Source organism: Trachemys scripta, chromosome 12 (genome assembly GCF_013100865.1).
Source record: "Trachemys scripta elegans isolate TJP31775 chromosome 12, CAS_Tse_1.0, whole genome shotgun sequence".
In the NCBI taxonomy this organism is placed as follows: Eukaryota; Metazoa; Chordata; order Testudines; family Emydidae; genus Trachemys; species Trachemys scripta.
Genome location: NC_048309.1, coordinates 4,894,982 through 4,915,314, shown reverse-complemented (window position 1 = coordinate 4,915,314; position 20,333 = coordinate 4,894,982). Strand labels below are relative to the sequence as shown.

General features: G+C 45.4%; 1 protein-coding gene across 1 annotated transcript in view; it reads right to left on the bottom strand.

Moving 5' to 3' along the window:
- The window catches only part of OPRL1 (opioid related nociceptin receptor 1), a 34,500-nt gene extending 16,341 nt beyond the window's left edge, over nucleotides 1–18,159 (bottom strand). Inside the window, exons 1-2 of the mRNA XM_034787878.1 lie at nucleotides 17,568–18,159; nucleotides 16,742–16,994 (exon numbers count right to left, since the gene is read on the bottom strand). Coding sequence (XP_034643769.1) covers nucleotides 16,742–16,965 — 224 coding nt within the window. The 5' untranslated portion in view covers nucleotides 16,966–16,994; nucleotides 17,568–18,159. The remainder of the gene's footprint in view (nucleotides 1–16,741; nucleotides 16,995–17,567) is intronic.
- Between the last annotated feature and the right edge of the window lie 2,174 nt (nucleotides 18,160–20,333).

Here is a 20,333-nt window from a genome sequence, read left to right as displayed (position 1 = left end):
GTTTCTTTTCTCTCTTGACAGGGAAACAAATAAAGCTGTTACCCCAACATACCTAGGAGGCTGGATGACCCTGTGCAATTTGGAGCTTGATCTGTTTCAGTGCAAGTCTATTTAAAGAAGAATCTAAGAATGGCATCCAACAGGGGGGCAATCAGACCTATGTGTAGGTGTAATTTTTTTTTTTAAGTTGGCATGAATTTTGAAACTAATCACCTTTGGGAACCGGGTTAAATTGGAAAATGGCTATAAAGATCAATGGTTCAGAGCAGGGCTAGTTCAGCATTAACAGAAAATCACTATCATCTGTTGAGCAGTTGTGTTGTCCACATGAAGTAAATTAGCAATCTCAACCTGGGATACAGGAATTTATTTCAATTCTTGATGGCAGTCTCAGCAAAAAAGGTGAGTCTAGCTGCCTGGATTGTTTTTATCGGGCCCTGGAAAGTCTAATAACTTTCAGACAGATAGATCCAAAGGTCAACCTTGTTCAGATCCAGGGTTTTAGTTCAGGCCCCTCTCTACTCAAAGGAAAAATTGTTAAGCATCCATCAAACCCTTGATGCCCAACAAAATGGCACTCCAGCTGACCTGTTAGACAAAGCTTCCACAAACTGTTTTGGCAAACAAATACTTAGCTTAAGATTAACCTTAACCTTGGTATTTAACAGTCAAAAGCTCCTAGAGGGTAATTTCTACTTTGAAATCACCTAAGACAGATTTGTTGTGCATTACAAAGCACGTTGCAAAAAATCAGTGTTCTCTTGTACAATTTGGCCATGATTTTAACCATCCCTGTGCCACTCCATAGAGCAGAGTCACTGTCCTACAGTAGGTCTTCTGTCTGTTCCACTAGACTGTACCAATGCCCCTTGGTCACCCATCCATTGGCTGACCCAAGGCCTGGAAAAGGCTGAAGTAGACTTCTTACATGAACAGACCATGATTCACTATCCCTTGACACCTTAAGCAGTCTCAGGGGGAGGCAAGCTGTTGTGTTCGGGACAGCGGTTTTGACATCTGAAGGATGTACAGTATTAGGAAATAGTCTTGCTGAGTGATAAACCATGAAAGCTCATCCATGTGATCTTTTCAGGGGAGTTTGTATTTGAGGCAATTTGTCAATAGCTTAACCCCTCCCTCCCCCAAATCCTTGGCCTGTTTTGCAAATGTTACCACTTGAAGGAATATTGTTCAGATTCATAACACCTGTATGTTACAACAAAGAAAAACCACTACATCACTGACCGGGGGGGGGGAGCATGTTTTTCTGAGTGCACAGAACAATAATGCACCTCCCCATACTACTAGCTAGACTGGGTCAAAAATCTAGCAGAGGTGGGGTTTGTGTCCCCATGGACTAAGCAAAGCCCCCCAATTCCACCCCTGTCCCAAGACCCACTGAGACATCCTGTGAGTAGCAAAGTGCTTCTATATAGACAGACAGCCAACCCCTCCTTTCTACTCTCTGGTTCCCTTTCCACCTTGCCCAGAATGTTTCCTTCTGCACTTGTGTTGCCAAAGCTGTTCCATCTGCCGCTGGCTCTTGCCCCAGTCCTTCTGAGGGATTGTGCCAGCACAGAGCAGAGAGGGGAACAATCAGCATCCCTTCCTATGGGCGTTTTCCAAAGGGGAGTCTACATAGAGTTGCTTTTCCGCAGCTGTGCCTTTGTCCTGCCCAGCCATGTCAGTAATCCTGCAGCGACCCCCACACACAGAGGGGCAGTCAGAAGGGGATGATACCATGTGGGTTCTCTGCCACCAATTGAATTTTGGGGTCCCTTTAACAGGTTTCCCATACTTTCACCCCTCTGCAACAATGCACAGAGGAGATGGGATGAGGAGAATGAATGATTATCTGGCCCAGCACTTAAAGATAAGTTGGGGAAGCCAAGTGGTTTCTGAGATTGCATTGGCTGTGCTCTTACAAGATGATCAAAAAATAGAATGAATTAATTCCCACTCAGTGGAAACGTGGCTAGTCACTCTCTCTGCTTCCTGACAGCCTCCAAGGAAGCAAACATCAAGCCGACCAATGTTCGCAAACACTTCCAGAATATTCAGCACAAACAAAATCAATTAATCTTCTGTGGATTATTTTTTGCCAGGAACTCAGACCAACAGATCCTTAAATCAGTCCCAACAAAGGCAGAAATTAAATGTAAGATTTAAGAGCTGGAGACAGTTTTCCTTATTAACCCAGTCCCATGCAAACAAGCATATGAACACAGCAGGGGAATGAGCAATCAGTCAGAGCTCCTGCTTTTGCATGAGATTGAACAGGAAATGTACTGAAGGGAGCAGTGTATCCATTGGCCAGAGTGAGTACTGGGAAGTCCCAGCTCTGCTACTGAGTTGCTGGGTCGTTTTGAGCCAGTCATTTACCCCTCCCTGGACCCCATCTTGAAAATGGATGTGATAATCAGGGGATGGTTGAACTTCCTAGTCTACAAACTCTCAAAGTCCACAAATTGCTGTGAGGTGTTTTTGGTTTTTTGGATTTTGGGGGAGGGGCGGGGACAGGGGAAATGTTAATGAAACCCAGCACATTCAGCCACTTGAGAATTCTTCTTATGCAAGGGCATTCTCTGGTAGTATATAGCTACCATAGCAACTCCAATACCACTCTCCTAGTTGCCTGCATAGAGGGCATGGCCAGGGCATCCTTACAGTCTTGCAATCTCCAGCTGCTGGAATTGGAATGGCCCCTTGGCTCAATTGCCTAAGAGGTACAGAGGGACCAACTTTGCCCCATTGGCTCCCAGATTGGTGGAGTGCAAGTTAGTTAACTCAAAACCACGCCCCTCCTGAGCCAGACTTTGTTGTCTCCAGGCTCGAAGAACCACCACAAACCCCACTTTAGCAACCTGCATGGGACCTGAATGGAGGAGCTCAGGTTGCAGGAAGGAAGGGTTTGGAGGCGGCACTAGGAAGTCGGTCTGTGTGCACATGGCTGGAATGCTAGCACCTCAGTAAATCATTCTCTTAATAAAGAGCCAGTCTAGTTTCACAAGTATGAAGTTCTCTGAGGCTATTACCCAGCACAACACCCACCACCCTTTATTCCAAGCGCACTTCTTCAACCTTTTCTTCGACAACACACAGCACCGCATGCATCTGCTACACAATACAGCAATTTATCCCTGGGGAGAGAGAGGGACAAAGAAAGAATCATACCTGGCAGATGCTGGAAGGTGCTCCGGTGCTGCCATGAGGAGGTTGGAATAAGGACCCGAAAGAAGATTCAATCAGGAGCTGGATCTGAGTTTGCCAACCTTGTCTTCCTGCAATTTTGTTTTTAGCAAGGTCATTCAATCACTAATGAGAGGGAAGCTGTGCTATGAGTAAGAGCCCTCATGAGCTCAACCTGATTTGAGGTCAGACCAGGATCCAGTGTATCAACTCTGCCTTTTGCCCTTAGCTTTTCTCTTGTCTCGGCTCCTTGCTTGCTCTCTTTCTCGTTATTTTTCGCCATGTTCCCTGTCCCTTTTCAGCCTATTCTTGCCTTTATTTTTTCTCTCTTCTTGTACTGCTCACCCAACATAACACTCGTACCTAAGCTTTAATTTCCCACTGAGGAGGAAATTAAGATCAGGCTCATGTATTGTTCTCGCCACTGTTTAAATCTAAACGCTCGGAAGTAAAAGCCAGGTGCATTAACCTCCAGCTCTGCTTCAGCCCCCCTCCACCAAGCAAGCCCTGAACAATGTTAGATCAAAGCATGTGCACTGGGTAGAGCCAGGAATGTGCAGCTCGCAAACCGACAGGCAGTGAGAGAAGATGGAAATGTCCCTTCCTGCACCTGTACTTTGAGGTCTTACCACCTTTCACAGAGATGCAGAATGTTTCCTATGGTGCTTTTTAGCCCATCCCCCCAGCATGTTGCAAAGCTTCCCATCTGACGGCATAGCTACATTTCCCCACATTTACCAGACTCGGGGCCTGTGGGCTTAGCAATCAGATCCATAAAGCCCCGTCACTGAACTAACAGCCAGGCTGCAAAAATGAGACTCCTGAACAGATTGTTCACTGACATCACAGTCACAAACTGAATACAAATGTCGGGTGGGGGAGGGGGAAGGGACAGACTGAAACCTCTCGCCCTGGGGAGCCGTTAGCATTACCGTTTGGTTCTGGATACTGACTCTCTTGATTAGGTTATTCATAATCCCGTCTAACTGAGACACAGCCGGTGCCATCCATCTGCACGCAGCTTGTACGCATTCCTTCCCCCACTAGACCTCTAGCTGCAACGACACGCTTCCTCTTCCCCTCCCTGGGCAGACAGTCGGGTTCTGTAAGGGCTGCAGTGGCTGGAATGACAAGGGATATGAAACAGGCAAAAAAGGCCACTGATCTTTCACATCTATCAGCTCCATTGGCATAAGTCAGCATAGCCTCGTGGAAGTCAGTACTCCCATTTAAACCAGCTGAGGGACTGGTCCGTATATTTTAGATCAGATCTTGGAAACCCTTATCACAGGCCATCAGCATTGTCATTGTCCCAGGTCACTAACACTAACTGGTTTTATCCCTGCTGTTACTATATGGCAGCTGTCTGTCGCAGAAGACAATGGTTTAAGTGCCAAAGCTGTTCAGGTACCAAATGTCACGCTGCAGTAAAACATACATGGGTAAAACGTCCAATTCCCGAGCAACAGATAATGAAGGCACAGGGCTAGCGGATGAAGCTGGTGCACTAATAGCGCTTGAAGCCTACTGCTCTTTCCTCTTCACTCGCTTTGCTTCCCTCTCTCTCAACCACTCTGGTGCAGCGCAGCCCTCCAGCGTAGCCTGTTGCTAGCTACATCTCTCCAGCTTGCCACGTCGATGTTGAAAATTTTCAACAAGTCCTTCTGGCAAATGTCCTTGAACTTAAGCCTAGGCCTCGGAGCATCCACAATACAGGGGATCCTTTAGAATGTACCCATCATCTATCCATTGCAAATGGTCAAGCCAACAGAGAAGTCTTTGAGAACAGTGATTGGACACGGCAATTTTTCTTTCTCAAGTATTTCAGTGTCAGGAACTTTGGTTTCTTACTTGATATTTAGAATATGGTAAAGACAGTGGGTGTGGAAGGTGTTTAGCCTTCCTTTGTACCTGCCGTAGGCAGTCCAGGCTTCACCACTATACCGCGGCATGCTCAGAACACACATATGGTAGACCAATATCTTCATGTTCAATGTTAGTTTCCTGTTCTCTCCCATGTGTTTGGTCAGTTGCCTTTCTGATGCAAGAATTAAGCTTATCATCTAGAGATAATACAATTGATCCCACATAGCATTATGTGTGCACAACTTCTAGCACCATCAACACACCTTGTGCCATCATCATTGTCTTCTTTAGAGTGTTGATTGGTCCAAACTCATCACAAGCTAGCGCGGAGCTACTGCAAAGTTGCTGGAGGTCCTCTTCACTGTATGTCACGAGCACTGCACCAGCAATGAAAAGAAGTTCTCTTAGCAGCAGGTATTTGACTTTGCTTTGTGCTCTGAGATGTGCAGTGTTAAAGAGTTTTCCATCTGCTCTTGTCTGGAGATGTACAACCTCAGTGCAAAATGAAAAAGCATGACAGAGCAGCAGAGAAGAATGTACCAAAACATATCCCTGTTTGACACCACTGTGGATTTTTAAGCTGTCACCATCATACCAGACTATAGCCTTCATGGAAGAACTAAATCAGACTGAGGGCAATCAATTCTATCTCATAATTGGAAAAGGTCCTTTCTGCTGACCAGGTCAAAAGCCGTACTAAGATCCATGAAAGCCATGTAGAAAGGTTTTCCTTGTTCTTGACACTTTTCTTGAGTTGCCTTCATGTGAAGAGCATGGGAATCGTTGATTTACCAGCATTGACTCCCTGGATATACATGTTCAGCAAGAAATTGCACTCTTTGGGGAATGACTCATGCAAATACCTGGCCAGAACAGTAAGGAGAGAAGTTCCTCGGTAGGTATTACCATCACTCCAATCTCCTTTGTCTTATCCTGGCTACTACTATCGCATGACTATCCTGTCCCCCAGATTTCCATCCTATTCAGGCCTGCATGGCAGTTCAACAGCACTCTGTTCCCAATGGGTGTATGGATCCCACACAGGGGATTAACCATCCTGGACTAAGCAAACAGATGTCCCAACAGAAATTGCCAACTTTATAGTCAAAAAAGGCCCAATTAATTACCTAGCTGTTTGCAATCTGCTAACGAGGGTTAATGAGCCAGCAGACTCTCCATAGAAGAATGCAAACAAGCACCACTCCTGCACAAGTGTCTTCTTTACGATTAGCTTCAGAAGAGAGGTAAAGGACTGAATGTGCCATGAAGACCTGGCAGTTGACTCTCCCCTCTCTCCATCTCTTGGGGACAGGACTGAAATATGTTAATAGGCCAGTGCACAGGAAAATTTCATTGCTCTTACCTGTGCCCTGCCTGTTCTGTGGATGAGCACAGCACTTTAATCTACAGGCCTGGCAATCAGGCACTTTCAGAAGCATAGACAGATTCATAACCAGCCATGTGGCAGATTATGAGCGACGCTGCTTTGGTTTAAGGAGTATGGATGTTTGAAAATATTCTATAGCAATCTATTCTCCTCCTGATACATTTGCCGGAATTCCACTTCCATCTTGAACTTGACACCTCTGGCCTCTGGAACTTCTTTGCCACTTGACCTGAAAAGTGCTGTGGACTTAGTCCCAATTAAACAGGATTTAGAAACCTCGCCAAAGTTTGTCATTTCAATGTTTTTAACCATATTTGGGTTTTGAGGTGAGATTTGCTAGTCCTACCGTGCTTTTGAGACTCTTGCTCAACCTGTAGTATTATTGACATTGAAAGCAGCTGCTGGTGTACATTAGGCACAGATTTTTAACAGTGTGCATACACTTGTGTGCAACTGACTTGTGCTCACGCACATCCCAAAGCCAGCGTATGGCCAGGATTTGCCTGTGTGACAACCCACCAAGCATGCAATACCACAGAACCCTTCAGCTCCAAAAGCACAGGCCTCTACCTCTTGAGCTAAAGAGTAAATCCATCAGCTGGTAGCAGTGGTGAGCTATTATACTCTCCATGGGCCAGCCACTAGAGGGGAATGTTAGTCATATAGGTATGTGCACAGGCAAGCTGTGAGTTGCGACATGCATATTTCAGCCTTGATCTTGGAAAAATCAAGTTTCCTTTGCCAATGTACCACAGTAATAACCAAAAGACTTCATTTTCCATCCATTTGTATCATTTGTATTTCTTGTTCTTCTGCATTCTTTATGGTATAATAACTTTTGATTACTCCACACAGTACAGACCACTCAATATTAATTTCATTTCTATCCAATCTGCAGCAATTGCCTCTTGCAAAGGGAAAAGAAAAGCAAAGGACATAGAGAGACACAAGGTCTCAAAAGGTTCATTCATGTCCACTGGATTTGTGTTACTTTATATTCCAGCTCTGTTTCATAGCTAAGAAGTACAGCTTGTTAAACCGTTCCCATTAGGGAGCCTTCTCGTAAGACGTCACGTAATTGAAATGTTATAATTTCTCACAACGGGCCTCTGATCCTGATCCGTGCCCTAGGGACTGAGGGCCAGATTTTTAAAAGTGTTTAGGTATCTAAACCTGTAGATAAAAGTCAATGCCTACATATATTTTTAGGGGCCTAAATACTTTTTAAATTCTGCACTTGAGGCAACGTTAATAAGTAAGTAGAATTGAAAGCCCATGAACACGCTATTGAGTTGACTGGCTGCAAAGGAGTCCAATTCACCATAGAAGAAAGAGCACTAGAGACCAATTAGCAGACTTGAGGGCTGGGGAAGAACAAGTATGAGCAAACTGGTGGAAGAATTCAAGGCGTTCAGTCAAATGTCTTTACACGGAGGGTGTGTATGAAACAGGAACCGCATGGAAAGAAAAGAGCCGTGGAAGGAGATCGACGTTCCGGGCTACAAGTCTGAATATTGCTGGAGTTGTGGGAGTAAAAAATGGCACAGGTACTTGTGCCTAAAGCCCCATGACTAAATATGCACATGTGATGGTCACCCTCTTGGCCAAAACATGGGGGACTGACCTGGGGACCTCCAGAGCTAAAACAGTTACAACTCAGAGCCTCTGGCCTGGCACACAGGGGGATTCATAACATGCACTCACCAGTGGGTTGCACACACAACTGGGTATCTGGGAGTAACAGGCAATCGCGGAGGCTGGATGTTGATTCTGAATCTTCTTGCTTTGGAGGCATCATTGGGAACAGGGTTTGTTTTTTTTCCCCTTTAATCAAACTACGGGGAAATAGAAGAATTCAGGAGAGTTTAATATGCCAGCTTTTCCCTTCTCAAATAACCCTTTCCCTCTGCTGCTGCCCAACTGCCTGCTTCAAATTCATTGAAAACTGTAGGGGAAACATATGCATAAAGAACACCTTAAAGGTACCAAGTAGATGGAGAGGTTGGAGGGGGAGAAATTATCTGAATTTGCAGGAAACTCAAACAATGGTCTTGAAGCAGCAAGAGGCAGCCAACTTAAACTGATAGCCCTTTGCTGTCAAGGAAATAGAACTCCTATGGAGAGCCCTTTTCAGTCTTCTCCAATTAGTACTGCTCAGCGGTAGAAGTGAATTTGACAGTCACATGATTACAGGACCAACAAATTAATCACTTCAGCTTTTCAGTCACTCTAAATATAATAGAGATGTAGGCTGGGCCATACGACGGATAGTAAAGCCTAGAGGAAGCTTTGGGATTTTTTTTAAATGGCTCCAGGTGATTTTGGAAACACCAAGAAGTTTTAGAAGCTTCCTTCTGTATCTCAGGAAATTCATTCTCGCCTCCCCTAAAGCGATAAACAGAAAACCTCCCTGTAGCCTTAACATTGCTGAAACGTGAGCATTAAAGCCTCTGTGTTCCACTAACAACTGAAAAATGGGCAAGGAGTATTCTCTGGCTTGTGGTACAGTGGATCTGGGTTCCTTTTATGGGAGATGTGGAGTGGCAGGGGGGTTGTGGCTAACCCCCTGGTATATATTATTTCTCAGGTACCACATGATTTACAGAAGTCTACTGTGCATCTTTAAGAATGGCTCCTTGGATCATAGGCGCCGACTTCTAATGGTGCCGGTGGGTGCCCGACCCCCCTCTATCCCCGGAGCACCCACGGAGTCGGCGCCTATGCCTTGGATCCAGTAGCACAATTATCAAATTGAAAGGCAGGATGCCTGGATTCTATTCCCAGCTCTGCCACAGACTTCCTGTATGATCTTGGGCAAGTCACTACACCTGCCAGTGCCTCAGTTTCCCCTATATGTAGCTAATGATATTTATTCCTCTTCTTGTAAAGCACTTTCATATATAGGGGTGAAAAGTGCTACATTAAGGGCTAAGCATTGCACTGAAAATGGGCATTGGTGTGTGACACAGTCTGGGTCATTGTGAGTGTACAAATCCCCCTCTTCTTATCCCATGTGATCCCCACACACCTCAAGATAAGGTGATCACATTTCAAGCAGTCAGTAGTTTGATAGCGTCTGCATATCAGTGTTATTCGCCAGATTTGAGGTAACACCCAGGCCCCCGCAGTGGCAAAAGAGCTAAGTGTGGGGAGATCCCTCACTGAGCCATGGACGATAAGAGGTGCCTAGAAGCATGAAGAGCAGGTGTACAGAAAGTGTGAGTGGCTGTTCCTGTTACTTTCCTGGGGTGTTTCTCCACAGGGATAGCTATTAGGTGGACTGTGACCAGAAAAGGGTGGCCAAGTGGAAACAGGTTTTCTCATCACTTAGGCTACACATTTGACTTCTTATCTGCCTTAGTGCTCTTTCCCATGGCCTTATGTGAGGGACATCAATAAGCAGACATCAAGATTTACATCATGCCTTTTCATGCATGAGCTCTTGCCAACTAGGCCATCACCATCTATGAGCTTCTTGTGGATGAGTTGCTGGTTCTTGTAAGCGTTGTTCAGACATTGCTGGATGATTCTGCTGCCCCCGTGCAGCTCAACTTTTCTTCCCTGTGCACATGTCATCCACAATGGTCATACCGGGAAACACTTGTGTGCGTTACAAGATAGAGCAGAGAAACTTCAGACACTTGACATTTCAAGGAGAAATGCAAGCAGAATAATCTCATAAAATGTGGCTGTGCCAGCTTGAACGTGAGCACTGGAACAAAGAACTTGCTCTTCCAAAAGCGATCGGGCAAAATGTATTGTTATAATTGACTGGGCTCTTATCTGCCTTTCTGTTGTCCATAACAAGAAAGACTGTGAATGGGGGCTCATGCAAAGCTTATCAAAAGCTGAATCCCAGGTCCACTAGCAAGCACCTGAATTTCAACCTATTAAAGACGAGAGTCGAGTCCTGAAGCTATAAGCATTGACATTCTCTTCTGTCCCAAGGTGAATCACTTTTCTTGTGTCATCACAGCCATTAGCTATCTTAGGAAATGGTACAGAGCCAAACCTCTGCTTGCCAAGGCTGCTAAATCAGAGGCTTCCTTCCTTTTGCTGTAAGCTAATTTGTCACCATAACTCTTTACAGACAAATGGCCAGCTTCCAGAGTTTGTAAATGCTAAGCCGAGTTCATCCCTCGTGTTGGCTTGAGTGGCCTTCTTTGTCTGACCAGCTGAGCAAGCGAATGTAGTGCAAAACATTCCTTCTGTCTAACACTACTGGCTAAGATGCTTATTGAAAAACCAAAGAGACATGATAAGGCCTGAGAAAGTGGGATAGATTCGTGACCAGACATGATAGAAGCAGTTTTATTTACCCACTGGACAAGGAAGCATTCTTCAACTGGACACTATCCATTATTATTAGTTTAAAAACAGAATCCTGGAATACCAGTAGATGTCAAATGAAAAGGATAAATTGGAGACAGCAGCACTGCAGGCAAATGTGCAGACTGATTTATGGTTTTCCTCAACACACACACTATTCGAGAAACCTCGTCAGGGTCATTCCTTGGAAAACCATATGATAATATAGGCAAATCTCAAGAAAGAATGGCCAAGTGTGCCTCTGTCTAAGTGGGAAGGTAGAAGAAACTTTCAAAGGAAGAGGGAAGAATATTGCTTAAAAGATACAGCAGAAAACTTCCTAGAAGTGAGATATGCATAATGCTGTGGGAAAATCTCAAAAGGGAAGAGCTAGAAGCTCCATCTCTTGGAACATTTAAAACTAAACCAAGGAAAACATTAGATTGTACAGAACAATCCTGGGCGAGCAGGAGTTGGACTCACTGATGTGTTTAGGTATTGCTCATTTATTTGTTCTGTGAGTCTTTGTTATGATTCATGGGTAAGACTTTGTGAAATGGATAGGTTACATAGCCACAAATCATGATCACATTTAAATTCTCCCTGTCACTTTCCTAACATAAGCAAACTCTCTGCAACTTTGGCTGAGTTCCTTGCAAGTCTCAGTAAGGGACAATGTTTGTGCATAAAGTTGTTATTGGTCTTGCTGGAAGTTAAGTGTCGGCAGATCATGAACAATCTTGCGTGGCTGCTGTATCTAGAAAGAGCGAGTGCTAGGGAGTTAACGATGTGTTCCATTTGAAAGCTCTTGTCAGAAGTGACAGAGTAGCAAACCACTTATCAGTTTAGTACAAAGGCATGGAAGTATGAGAAATAAACAGCTCCAAGAACAAACACCCTGTAAACATCACAGGTGGCAGAAATGGTTTATTGGGTGCAATTGTCTATCCATTTAGTGGGTGTGAACGAGACTGTAGGAAAGTGGCAGATTTGAGAGTCTTCATAGGGATTCAGGGCTTCTTCCAGTCACCCTCATGCCTAGTCCTTGAACCCTGTACAAAGATGTTGGGTACTTACTGCTGATTCATAGTGCTGAGATATTATATCCAACTAGGATATAAGTGAGGTTGGAGGGAAGCAGGAGTTGGGACAAAAAGGGAGCTGTAAGGAAACCTAGGAATAATCAAGCTTAGGGAGGAAACTGAGGTTTGTATCACCATTATTTGAGTTAAAGCCAATCCTCTGGGAGGGGCTAAGGATGGAATACATACAGTGTGTATATACACTATTTTCAGAGTTACATTTATTTACATGCTACCTCCTCAGAGCAAACATCACCCAGTAGCGAGACCCAAATATCTATGAAAACACAAACGCGGGCAAGCCATGAAACTATTCCATGGACCTCTGGGGCAATTTGGGCTACTGTTCCCTTGTCTAGTGCTCATGGTCTTGTATTCAGTGAAGATGGAAAGGGTCACTATTGGTCAAAATATCCTGTGTCTGTTTTTCCACACCCCGAAACAGAAAAACATCAGTGTGTTTTTTTAAATGCATCATGTCAAAGTTCAAAAGGGATGAGGCTCCCCTGTCTTTTTATAGGTGCTCTTTGCCTCGGAAAAATTTGCATCTGCAATCTTGGATCCACATAGTGAACTTCAGGAGCAAAATGGTGGCCACCATTCTGAAAATTTGGCCTAGTATGTTTATGTTTCAGGTTGATGTTCTTCTGCCTACACTGCCAGTGAGAGATGGATGAATAATGTTCCTGGTTGTCCTCGTAACACTCCTTTCAATCCAGCCAATATCTATTTAGTACCTGCCAGGGCACAGGGATGGTGCTGAGCAAGACTCGCATAATCTCCTCTGCCTTCTCCTTTTCCTTTATGTGACTGGTCGAAACTAGAATGGATTGTTTCCCCCAAACATTTCAGTTTACATTAGGCATGAATTGCTCTATTAGCAAGCAGAGAGAATTAGCTTCATTTGCTCACATTTCCCTAAGACACAAAAATGAACTAGCACTTTGCTTCAGTTAAACACAAGCTGCTCAATGGAAGAGGAGTGCGATGACATCCATGAGACCTTTCCACTGACATTTTTGATACTCAGTCTTATTTATTATTTCCATCACTGTAACACCTACAAACCCCAACCATGGATCAGAGATGGTGCTAGAAACTCTATGGACAAGTCACAACTCACAATACTGGCGGCGTGGGGGGGGAGGGGAGCGGGTTGTTTGTATGTCTGTTTTTAATCACCCTTATAGAAAGGTTCATTAAAATATATATTTTTTTAAATTGCAAGAATCTTAAAGCTAAGAAGAAGTAAAAAGTCCATCAGGAAATGGAAGCAAGGGAGTGAAGATGTCCTGGAAGAGGTCATTTATTTGGTACAAACCGGAGCTGGTCAGAAAAATGGATGCACTTGGGGTTGGAGGGATTCCACTGAAAATTTCAGCTTTATTTTTTCCAAAAACCTAGAAGTCAAAATATTTTCAATTTTCAGATGCCAAAAACTGAATTTTTTGGACCAAAAATTGAAACATTTTTAGTTTTCTACACACAAAAAAGATAAATGATCAAGTAAAGCAAACATTTTCTGTGAATTTTTTTATTTAATCTAAAACCCCACTTTTCACTGAAAAAATGCTTTTATGGAAATTTTTCATCCAGCTTTAGCCCAAACTGAGGCTGTAGGGTGCCTGAGCTGAAGGGATCTATGTATAAAAGCTTCCCATGTACTTTTCCTTGGGAGCACATGACATGTGTCCCTTCGCCAACCAGTTTAGCCAGTTCACTCCCCCGTCCCCTGTACACAGACCCTCCGCACCCCGTATTGGACCTCAGGTTTCCCTGAAGGATCCCATAGGATTTCATGAGAGCTAGACCAAAATGCTGCATCTGGATTCTGAACCTTTAAACTGCAGGGAGGTTAAGATCTAGGGTTTGGGGTTGACCATTTATCAAAACCGGGGCTCTTTGGATGTGGATTTTGAAACCCCTTCTCCAGCTCCCTAGAGTTCAGGGCTGTTCAGATCCAGGCTGGGGTTCAGGCCTGTCTCCCGGTAAGGCAGGAATATCTGGGGTCATAAAACATTCCTACACATATTTTTTTACTGGGAGAAGGGTTAAAACTTCCTAGGCACTTCTTACACAGGGGTGGGGGGGAAGGGTTCCATGTCGGCAGGGAAGGAATACATCTTTCAGGGGCCTAAAAAATCAAATCATAAAGAAATCGCCCGTGCCGCCATTTCAGTCCAGCACTTAGCTTGGCCGGGGAAGTAAGTGCATTGTAGAGTTAGCCACGGCGTGGCACAGAACCCGGGCGGGACCCCTCTTCAGCCCCAGTACTCAGCAGTGCAGGCGAAATGTGGCCAGCTGTACAATATCACAGCCCAGCGCAGTAAACAAGCATCAAATTGCCTACTTCCATTTGTTCCTGCTGTTAGCCCAGAGTGCGGAGTTGTGTGAAATGACTATATCCATTTGCACACCAGGCAGTTCTGTAGGCGCTTCTCCTGAATGTTACCGAGACCAAATTTCATCAACAGTCTGACTCTGTGTGGGGAACTCCATGGGACAGAAACCCCTCCCCACAACCTGCAGGCTGCCTTCAGTCGCTGCTCTTAGAATATTGGAATATTGGCTGCAGCCCCGAGCACATTAGGACACATCCAATGGCCCTAGTTTGCCACACCCCCATGCTCCTCTTCTGAGCCAGACCACTTGGGGCATCTGCAACCCACAACTGTACTACATGCAGGCGCTCTGCAGAGGCAACAGATGAGTGCAGGGCTGGGGGGAGGAACACCCATGTGCCCCATTTGAAATGACGGTCCTGACGTTACAGGATTCTCTTCCTTCTAACTTCAGAAGCTCGCCCAACACTTGTCCCCATTCCCATTTCCGTCACCCGACGGTTCCTCTCCCGGCACCCTCCGCTCAGTCATGCGCGGTGTTTATTATGTCAATGGATGTAGGTCTTGGTTTGCAGACAGGTCATGCAATGAAGGCCCTAGCCTGCACTGGATGAGGTGCGCAGCCAAACGACCCCCGGGGACGCCCCAAGAGGCACAGCCCTTCCCAGTGGAGGGACTGCTCTTGGCATGCTACAGTCTATGCCCCTCTCCGCACCCGGTCAGGGTGGAAAGGGAAAGGGATCACAGCTCTAGCCCTATCTCCTCCCAGGACCCATTGGAGTGGATTAGTCCCAGGAGGGGCCCAGCGGGAGCAATCCCTATGCTCCTGCAAATGCAGACACTTCTTGGTCCTGGGGCTGGCACGGGGAGAGTGGGGAGGGATGCAGAAGGCCTTGCCTGATTGGCTATCGTTAAGCATCATGCAGATGGTACTGAATAATAATACTAATAACAACATAAATGGATCAGAAAGGCAAAGATTAGCTGACCACTGATCCCCTTGCAACAGACCAAGTAAACATGGTGCAGCAGCTGCAGCATGGTCCCCCATGTCTCCACACTCTCCAGGGTCCGCCCCTCCCTGTCCAGGGTCTCCTCCTTCCATCCACCAACTTCTCTGCCGTAAGAGCACTGAAAAACTGCCCGCTCAAAACAGCAAGTCTTGGCCTTTTTCTCGCCGATCCAGACTCATTCGAATGGCTGTGATATTTAGGGCCAGGTTCTGCGACCCTTCCCCCTGCTGAGCCGTACGTACTCACAGTAGTCCCACTGGGATTACTCACAAGAGTAAGGGCTTCTCAGCATGAATGAGAGATGCAGCATCAGGCCCAGAATAAAGAAAATATAATCGTGCAACCCTTTATTTTACTTCAATAAACATTTCCCAGCTTGATGTGCTCAGACCAGTATAAAATAACTCCAGCATTTAGAGCTCCATATTCAAGGCCAGACTGTGAACCCCATCACATTACTGAGCAGTTACTCACCTGAGTGACTCCATTCCCAATAGAAAGGGGGTCACAATCCAGCCCTAAATAAGCAGTGACCTGAGTCAAAAGTGACACACTGGTTCTATCCACAGAGGGTGATGCCCCCTCCCGATGCAAATTTTTATTTTACTTTACAGGAAATGATTTGCTCTGGCTTCATGGGGAGAGGTGATTTAAATCATGGAAGAAAATGAGAGTTTTTACTCCTTTGAGTTTTTCTACGTACAGAATCATCAAAACCATTGATACATTAAATATTAAAGACCAGAAACATGTCACTAAATGCCGAGAGATGGACCCTGGTGGGGACAACATCTGCTCATTCTTCTACCCACCCACCCCAGCCCCCCCCCCCACAAAAGTCTTTCTGCTATAGAAAATCAATCCAATGTATCTAGAGCCGGACGTTCATCTGCAGTTAGAGATGCTGCCCTCATCTCTGGAACATTGCGTTGCATTCTATTTTTATGGTGTTTTTAAAAATAGTGACGCTCAGAACTTTTCAGATTTGTACCCTGCAGAGATAGGAGGCCGCCAAGCACTTCGTTTCCCTTTTGCATAGCACCAAAGGAAGGGATTAGACTCCCTCTCCAGTCTAAACCCAAACCCTAACATGGCACAGGAGCTGCGGTGTGAAATGGGGGTGCCCGTAGTCCCCCAGGGACCTTCACAGACTGCCGGCTGATTATTTCCAAATCCTCGCTCTTCCGGCTGACAGCAAGTGCAGCCCTTACACAACTGGCAGAGTCCACCTTTTGAAATATATTTTACCCCTCTGTTCTGTTCTCTGGGTTAACTCTGCTTCCTTTAGGAGGCACCAGAGGGTTGTTTAATATGAACTGTGGCTGAAAACCTTCATCATCCCTGAGGAACCACAGCGGGGGGGAAAACTCCTTAGCTAAAATGCAAAGGAAATAACTTGGAGAAATGCAAGAGTTTCAAACATGGTCTCTATCACCCAGGGCATCAGTTCACTTCCGCTTGCAGTCTAAGGTTCCCCCCCGCCCTCTGCTCACTCCCCACTCTCAGGAAGAATAGCGAGGGGAGGGGGGTTGGTGAGATGTGTGCATTGCCTACCTGACAATAACATACATGACCGAGCAGTTGCCCACCAGCCCCACTATGCACACGATGGAGTAGACGACCACAATGGTGATCTTGATGCCCAGTGGCAAGAAGCCGTCCCCTGTGCCGTTGTTAAACCAGTTACTGGGAAAACTCAGGTTCAGCATTGAGGAGTCGTTCAGCAGTTTCCTCAGATCAGGGTCTTCCAAAATATGAGCAGGGAAGAGAGGATCCATCCTGAACCTGGCCAGCCTGTGGCAAAGACCTGGGGCACCAACAGAGCAATAATGAAAATGGGATTAATAACAATCAATACTTGTCTAAACCAGCAATCATCATACATTGGGGGCAAACACTTAGGAAAAGAGATTTTGTCAAGCCAGCAGAGCCCTACCTCTGCAACATAGGCACAGTAATCTTATTCATGTTTCTGTGTCACACACACAAATATAGAGATACAACACACAAACACATTGCACTCATTTGGGGGGACTGTATGTCCTTTTCTACTGTAGCATCAGTCCCTTTGCATGCGTACACACAAACACACACACACACACACACACACACACACACACACACGGAGCATCTGTATTGCCCTGCCTGCTTTTTTGCTGCAGAACTGGTTAGATGATCACCCCTGTATTCTGGCAGGTGAGATGACATACAGAAAATACATCATTGTTGTTTGCAATGCCCATTTTCAGCTGCTGTCTGTCATCTCCGTTCATTGCTATGGGAGCCCCAAACTGCCCTTGCCTGCAGTCATATCGTAACAGAAATAATTCAACTGGAATCTTGGACTAGGTAAAGTTAAATAAGCATGCTCGCTCCTTACCTCAATGCACACACTTCCTTTCCCTTCTGTTAGGAAACTAGATCTTCCCCCCCTTTGGCTTCAGCAGGGCTCTGGTCCATCAATTAAATCCAGATGAAAAATGAGAAACAAAGCAAATGCAGGAGAGCTCTGCCAGCCTTCTGTCTCCCTGATTGTGAGCGGCTGCTGCTGCTTTAGCAGGCATTTGAATGTGGTGCTCACAGAGAAGGAAGATATTTCTACAGGGGGAAAATCTCACACCCATGCACACGTTTCCAAGCTCGGGGAGGTGAGGAGAGGTGTGAGCTGAGCAGAGCGGATCTGCTAACCAAAGCTGCTACAGGGCTGTCTGCAGTTCTAGGTCTCCTGGTGCAGAGGGACTGGCGTGCAGTTCCAGGCTAGCTCAGTTGGACTGTGATTTCTCCTAATGTGTAAAACACCTGAGGGGGGTTTTTTCCTCCCCCTTCATTCCCACGTATAACTGTCCACCCCAGCCTGAAAGCCTTCTAGTGGGTCTGGCTAAGCTCGGCTTACATCACCTCGCTACCAGTTGCAGAGCGAAGCAAACTTGGGGGAAGCAGTCTCCTGTTGGCCAGTCGTGCTGCCACTGCACTGTAATCCACCCTCCTTACCCCTCCCTTTGCATAGTGTCAATGCATCTCTTCGCCAGCGAACCACAGACCAGAGCTGGAGCTCAGTGCCAAAGCCACACAATGTACTTGTCTAGGGACAGCCACCTTAAAGAAATACAACAGAGTTTGAGATGGGCTGAAAAACTGGCCAGATACTGAGGGGAGAGCGGGAGACCAAACCGGGCCCCAAATGAAGATTTTGCCAAGAGAAAAGCTTCTACAATGCATCAGACCAATGGAAATGTCCCCATGCTTCTTGCTTTTAAATTCAAATGGAACCTGGGTTATTTTTTCTTTTTAACAAATTAACATTCCCCTGCAGTATTTCCTTGTAATTCACACATTATGCCCCCTGTGCTAGTGCCCAAGAACCGGAAGCAGCATAACAAAGGGGAAGTACAGTGTACTGGGGTTTTTTGGTTGCTGTTGTTTGTTTTGTGGGGGGAGAGAGAGGGGTTATTATTTTTATTCCACTTCAGGTTTTTGTAACACATCTGGGACCGGATTGACAATAGCGCCTGTTTGCACATGAGTGGCCACCTGGAGTTGCCTCACGCAATCCCTAAAATTCACAAAAGTACCCTCTAAAAAATCTGGCCCTAGCATGACCCTGTCCTTTTGAAAACAACCAATGCATAGGCTGATGCTTGTAAATTTGGCATTTCAATGCTGCACGACAACTGAGAGCACCATCTTACAACCTGACTTCAGTGGGAGATACCGCAGCTGGAGTTGGGCAAGCTGCAGGGGCTTGCCACTCAGATCTATGGGCAGGATTGGGATCTTGGGGGGTGGGCCCTTAGTTTTACTTTGATCCTAAACCAGGACAGAAGAGTGGGATGGGCACTCACCTAGGAAGCATAAGGAGCAGGGGTCTGCTACAGACCTTGGTCAGTTACTGTCCCCTCCCCTCCTTTGTTTGTCTTATGTATGTTGTTTGGCGTAGGTGCTGTCTCTCACTTTGCGTTTACAGTCCCCTGCCCTATGTGGCTCTGATCTCCTGGGGCCTCAAAGGATACTAGCATATAAATAATGATTTAGGGCTTAATAGCAACTCCTAGACTCACTTCTCTCAGGACTCAAAAGCAGACATCAAAAGGGGTGGCTCAAACCAGAGTGGAACACATCTGGGTATGTTTTCAGCACATTTTTTTTTTGGTCAGTGCATTAAAAAATGTATGAGATAAATAATGGGCTAGCCATTACTTTAACTGTGAACGGATTGATTTTCCAAACCTGCAGGAAGGACAGCAATATATCAGTGCAAGAAGTAGGAAGAGCAACTGGAGGCAGGATGTTCAGAGAAGAACACTTGTGAATTCTGCTCGGCTCTTTTCTGCTGGCTCCCAATCTGATTAATGTTTTCAAGTCGTCGGATATTCATTTTATGTTAATTTATGCAGCAAATACAGTGTGTTAAAGCTGTTTGTTTTGTCGCAGTTGCTTTGATTTTTTGAACAGAGACTGGAGGCTATGCAGGGGGCTGAGTAAAGGGGGTTGTGTGATCTCCACCCTGCAGTTGGTTGCCTGGAGTTGGGAGCAAATGATTCTTTGTAGATTTGTTTGAAGGCTTGAGTTAAAGTAACTTGAATTTATCAAGGAACACCCCCCCCCCCATTCACCAGCCCCCTTCATCCTGCATACCCAACCTATCTTCCATAATAAACCCAAAAGGACACTTTTAAAAATATATATATATATTTTTAGGAGGGAGGGATAGCTCACTGGGGTTTGAGCATTAGCCTGCTAAACCCAGGGTTGTGCATTCAGTCCCTGAGGGGGGCCACTAATTAACAACAGACATCAGAACCACGTTGTCAGCAAGACGAAATCATTTTATGGGTTTTGCTTGTACATGAATAAATGCTGATATTTGTGGTAAAGTCCAATGCACATGAATAGAATTCCTTACAAACACATACATCCCATGAAAGTATTGAGTGCCCATTGCAACATTCATTGAAATTAATGGAAGACAACCACTGCCCACTTCAATCTGATCCAACATCAGCATTGGCTCAGGCCCGGCATGACATAGATACTCTGATAATATGCAAAACAGTTTGTTGTATAATTTTAGTGCCAAATCCATATTATCTGAGAGTCTGGCAGTTACTTTAACAAATATTTTGGACCCTGATAAAAATAACGTGCT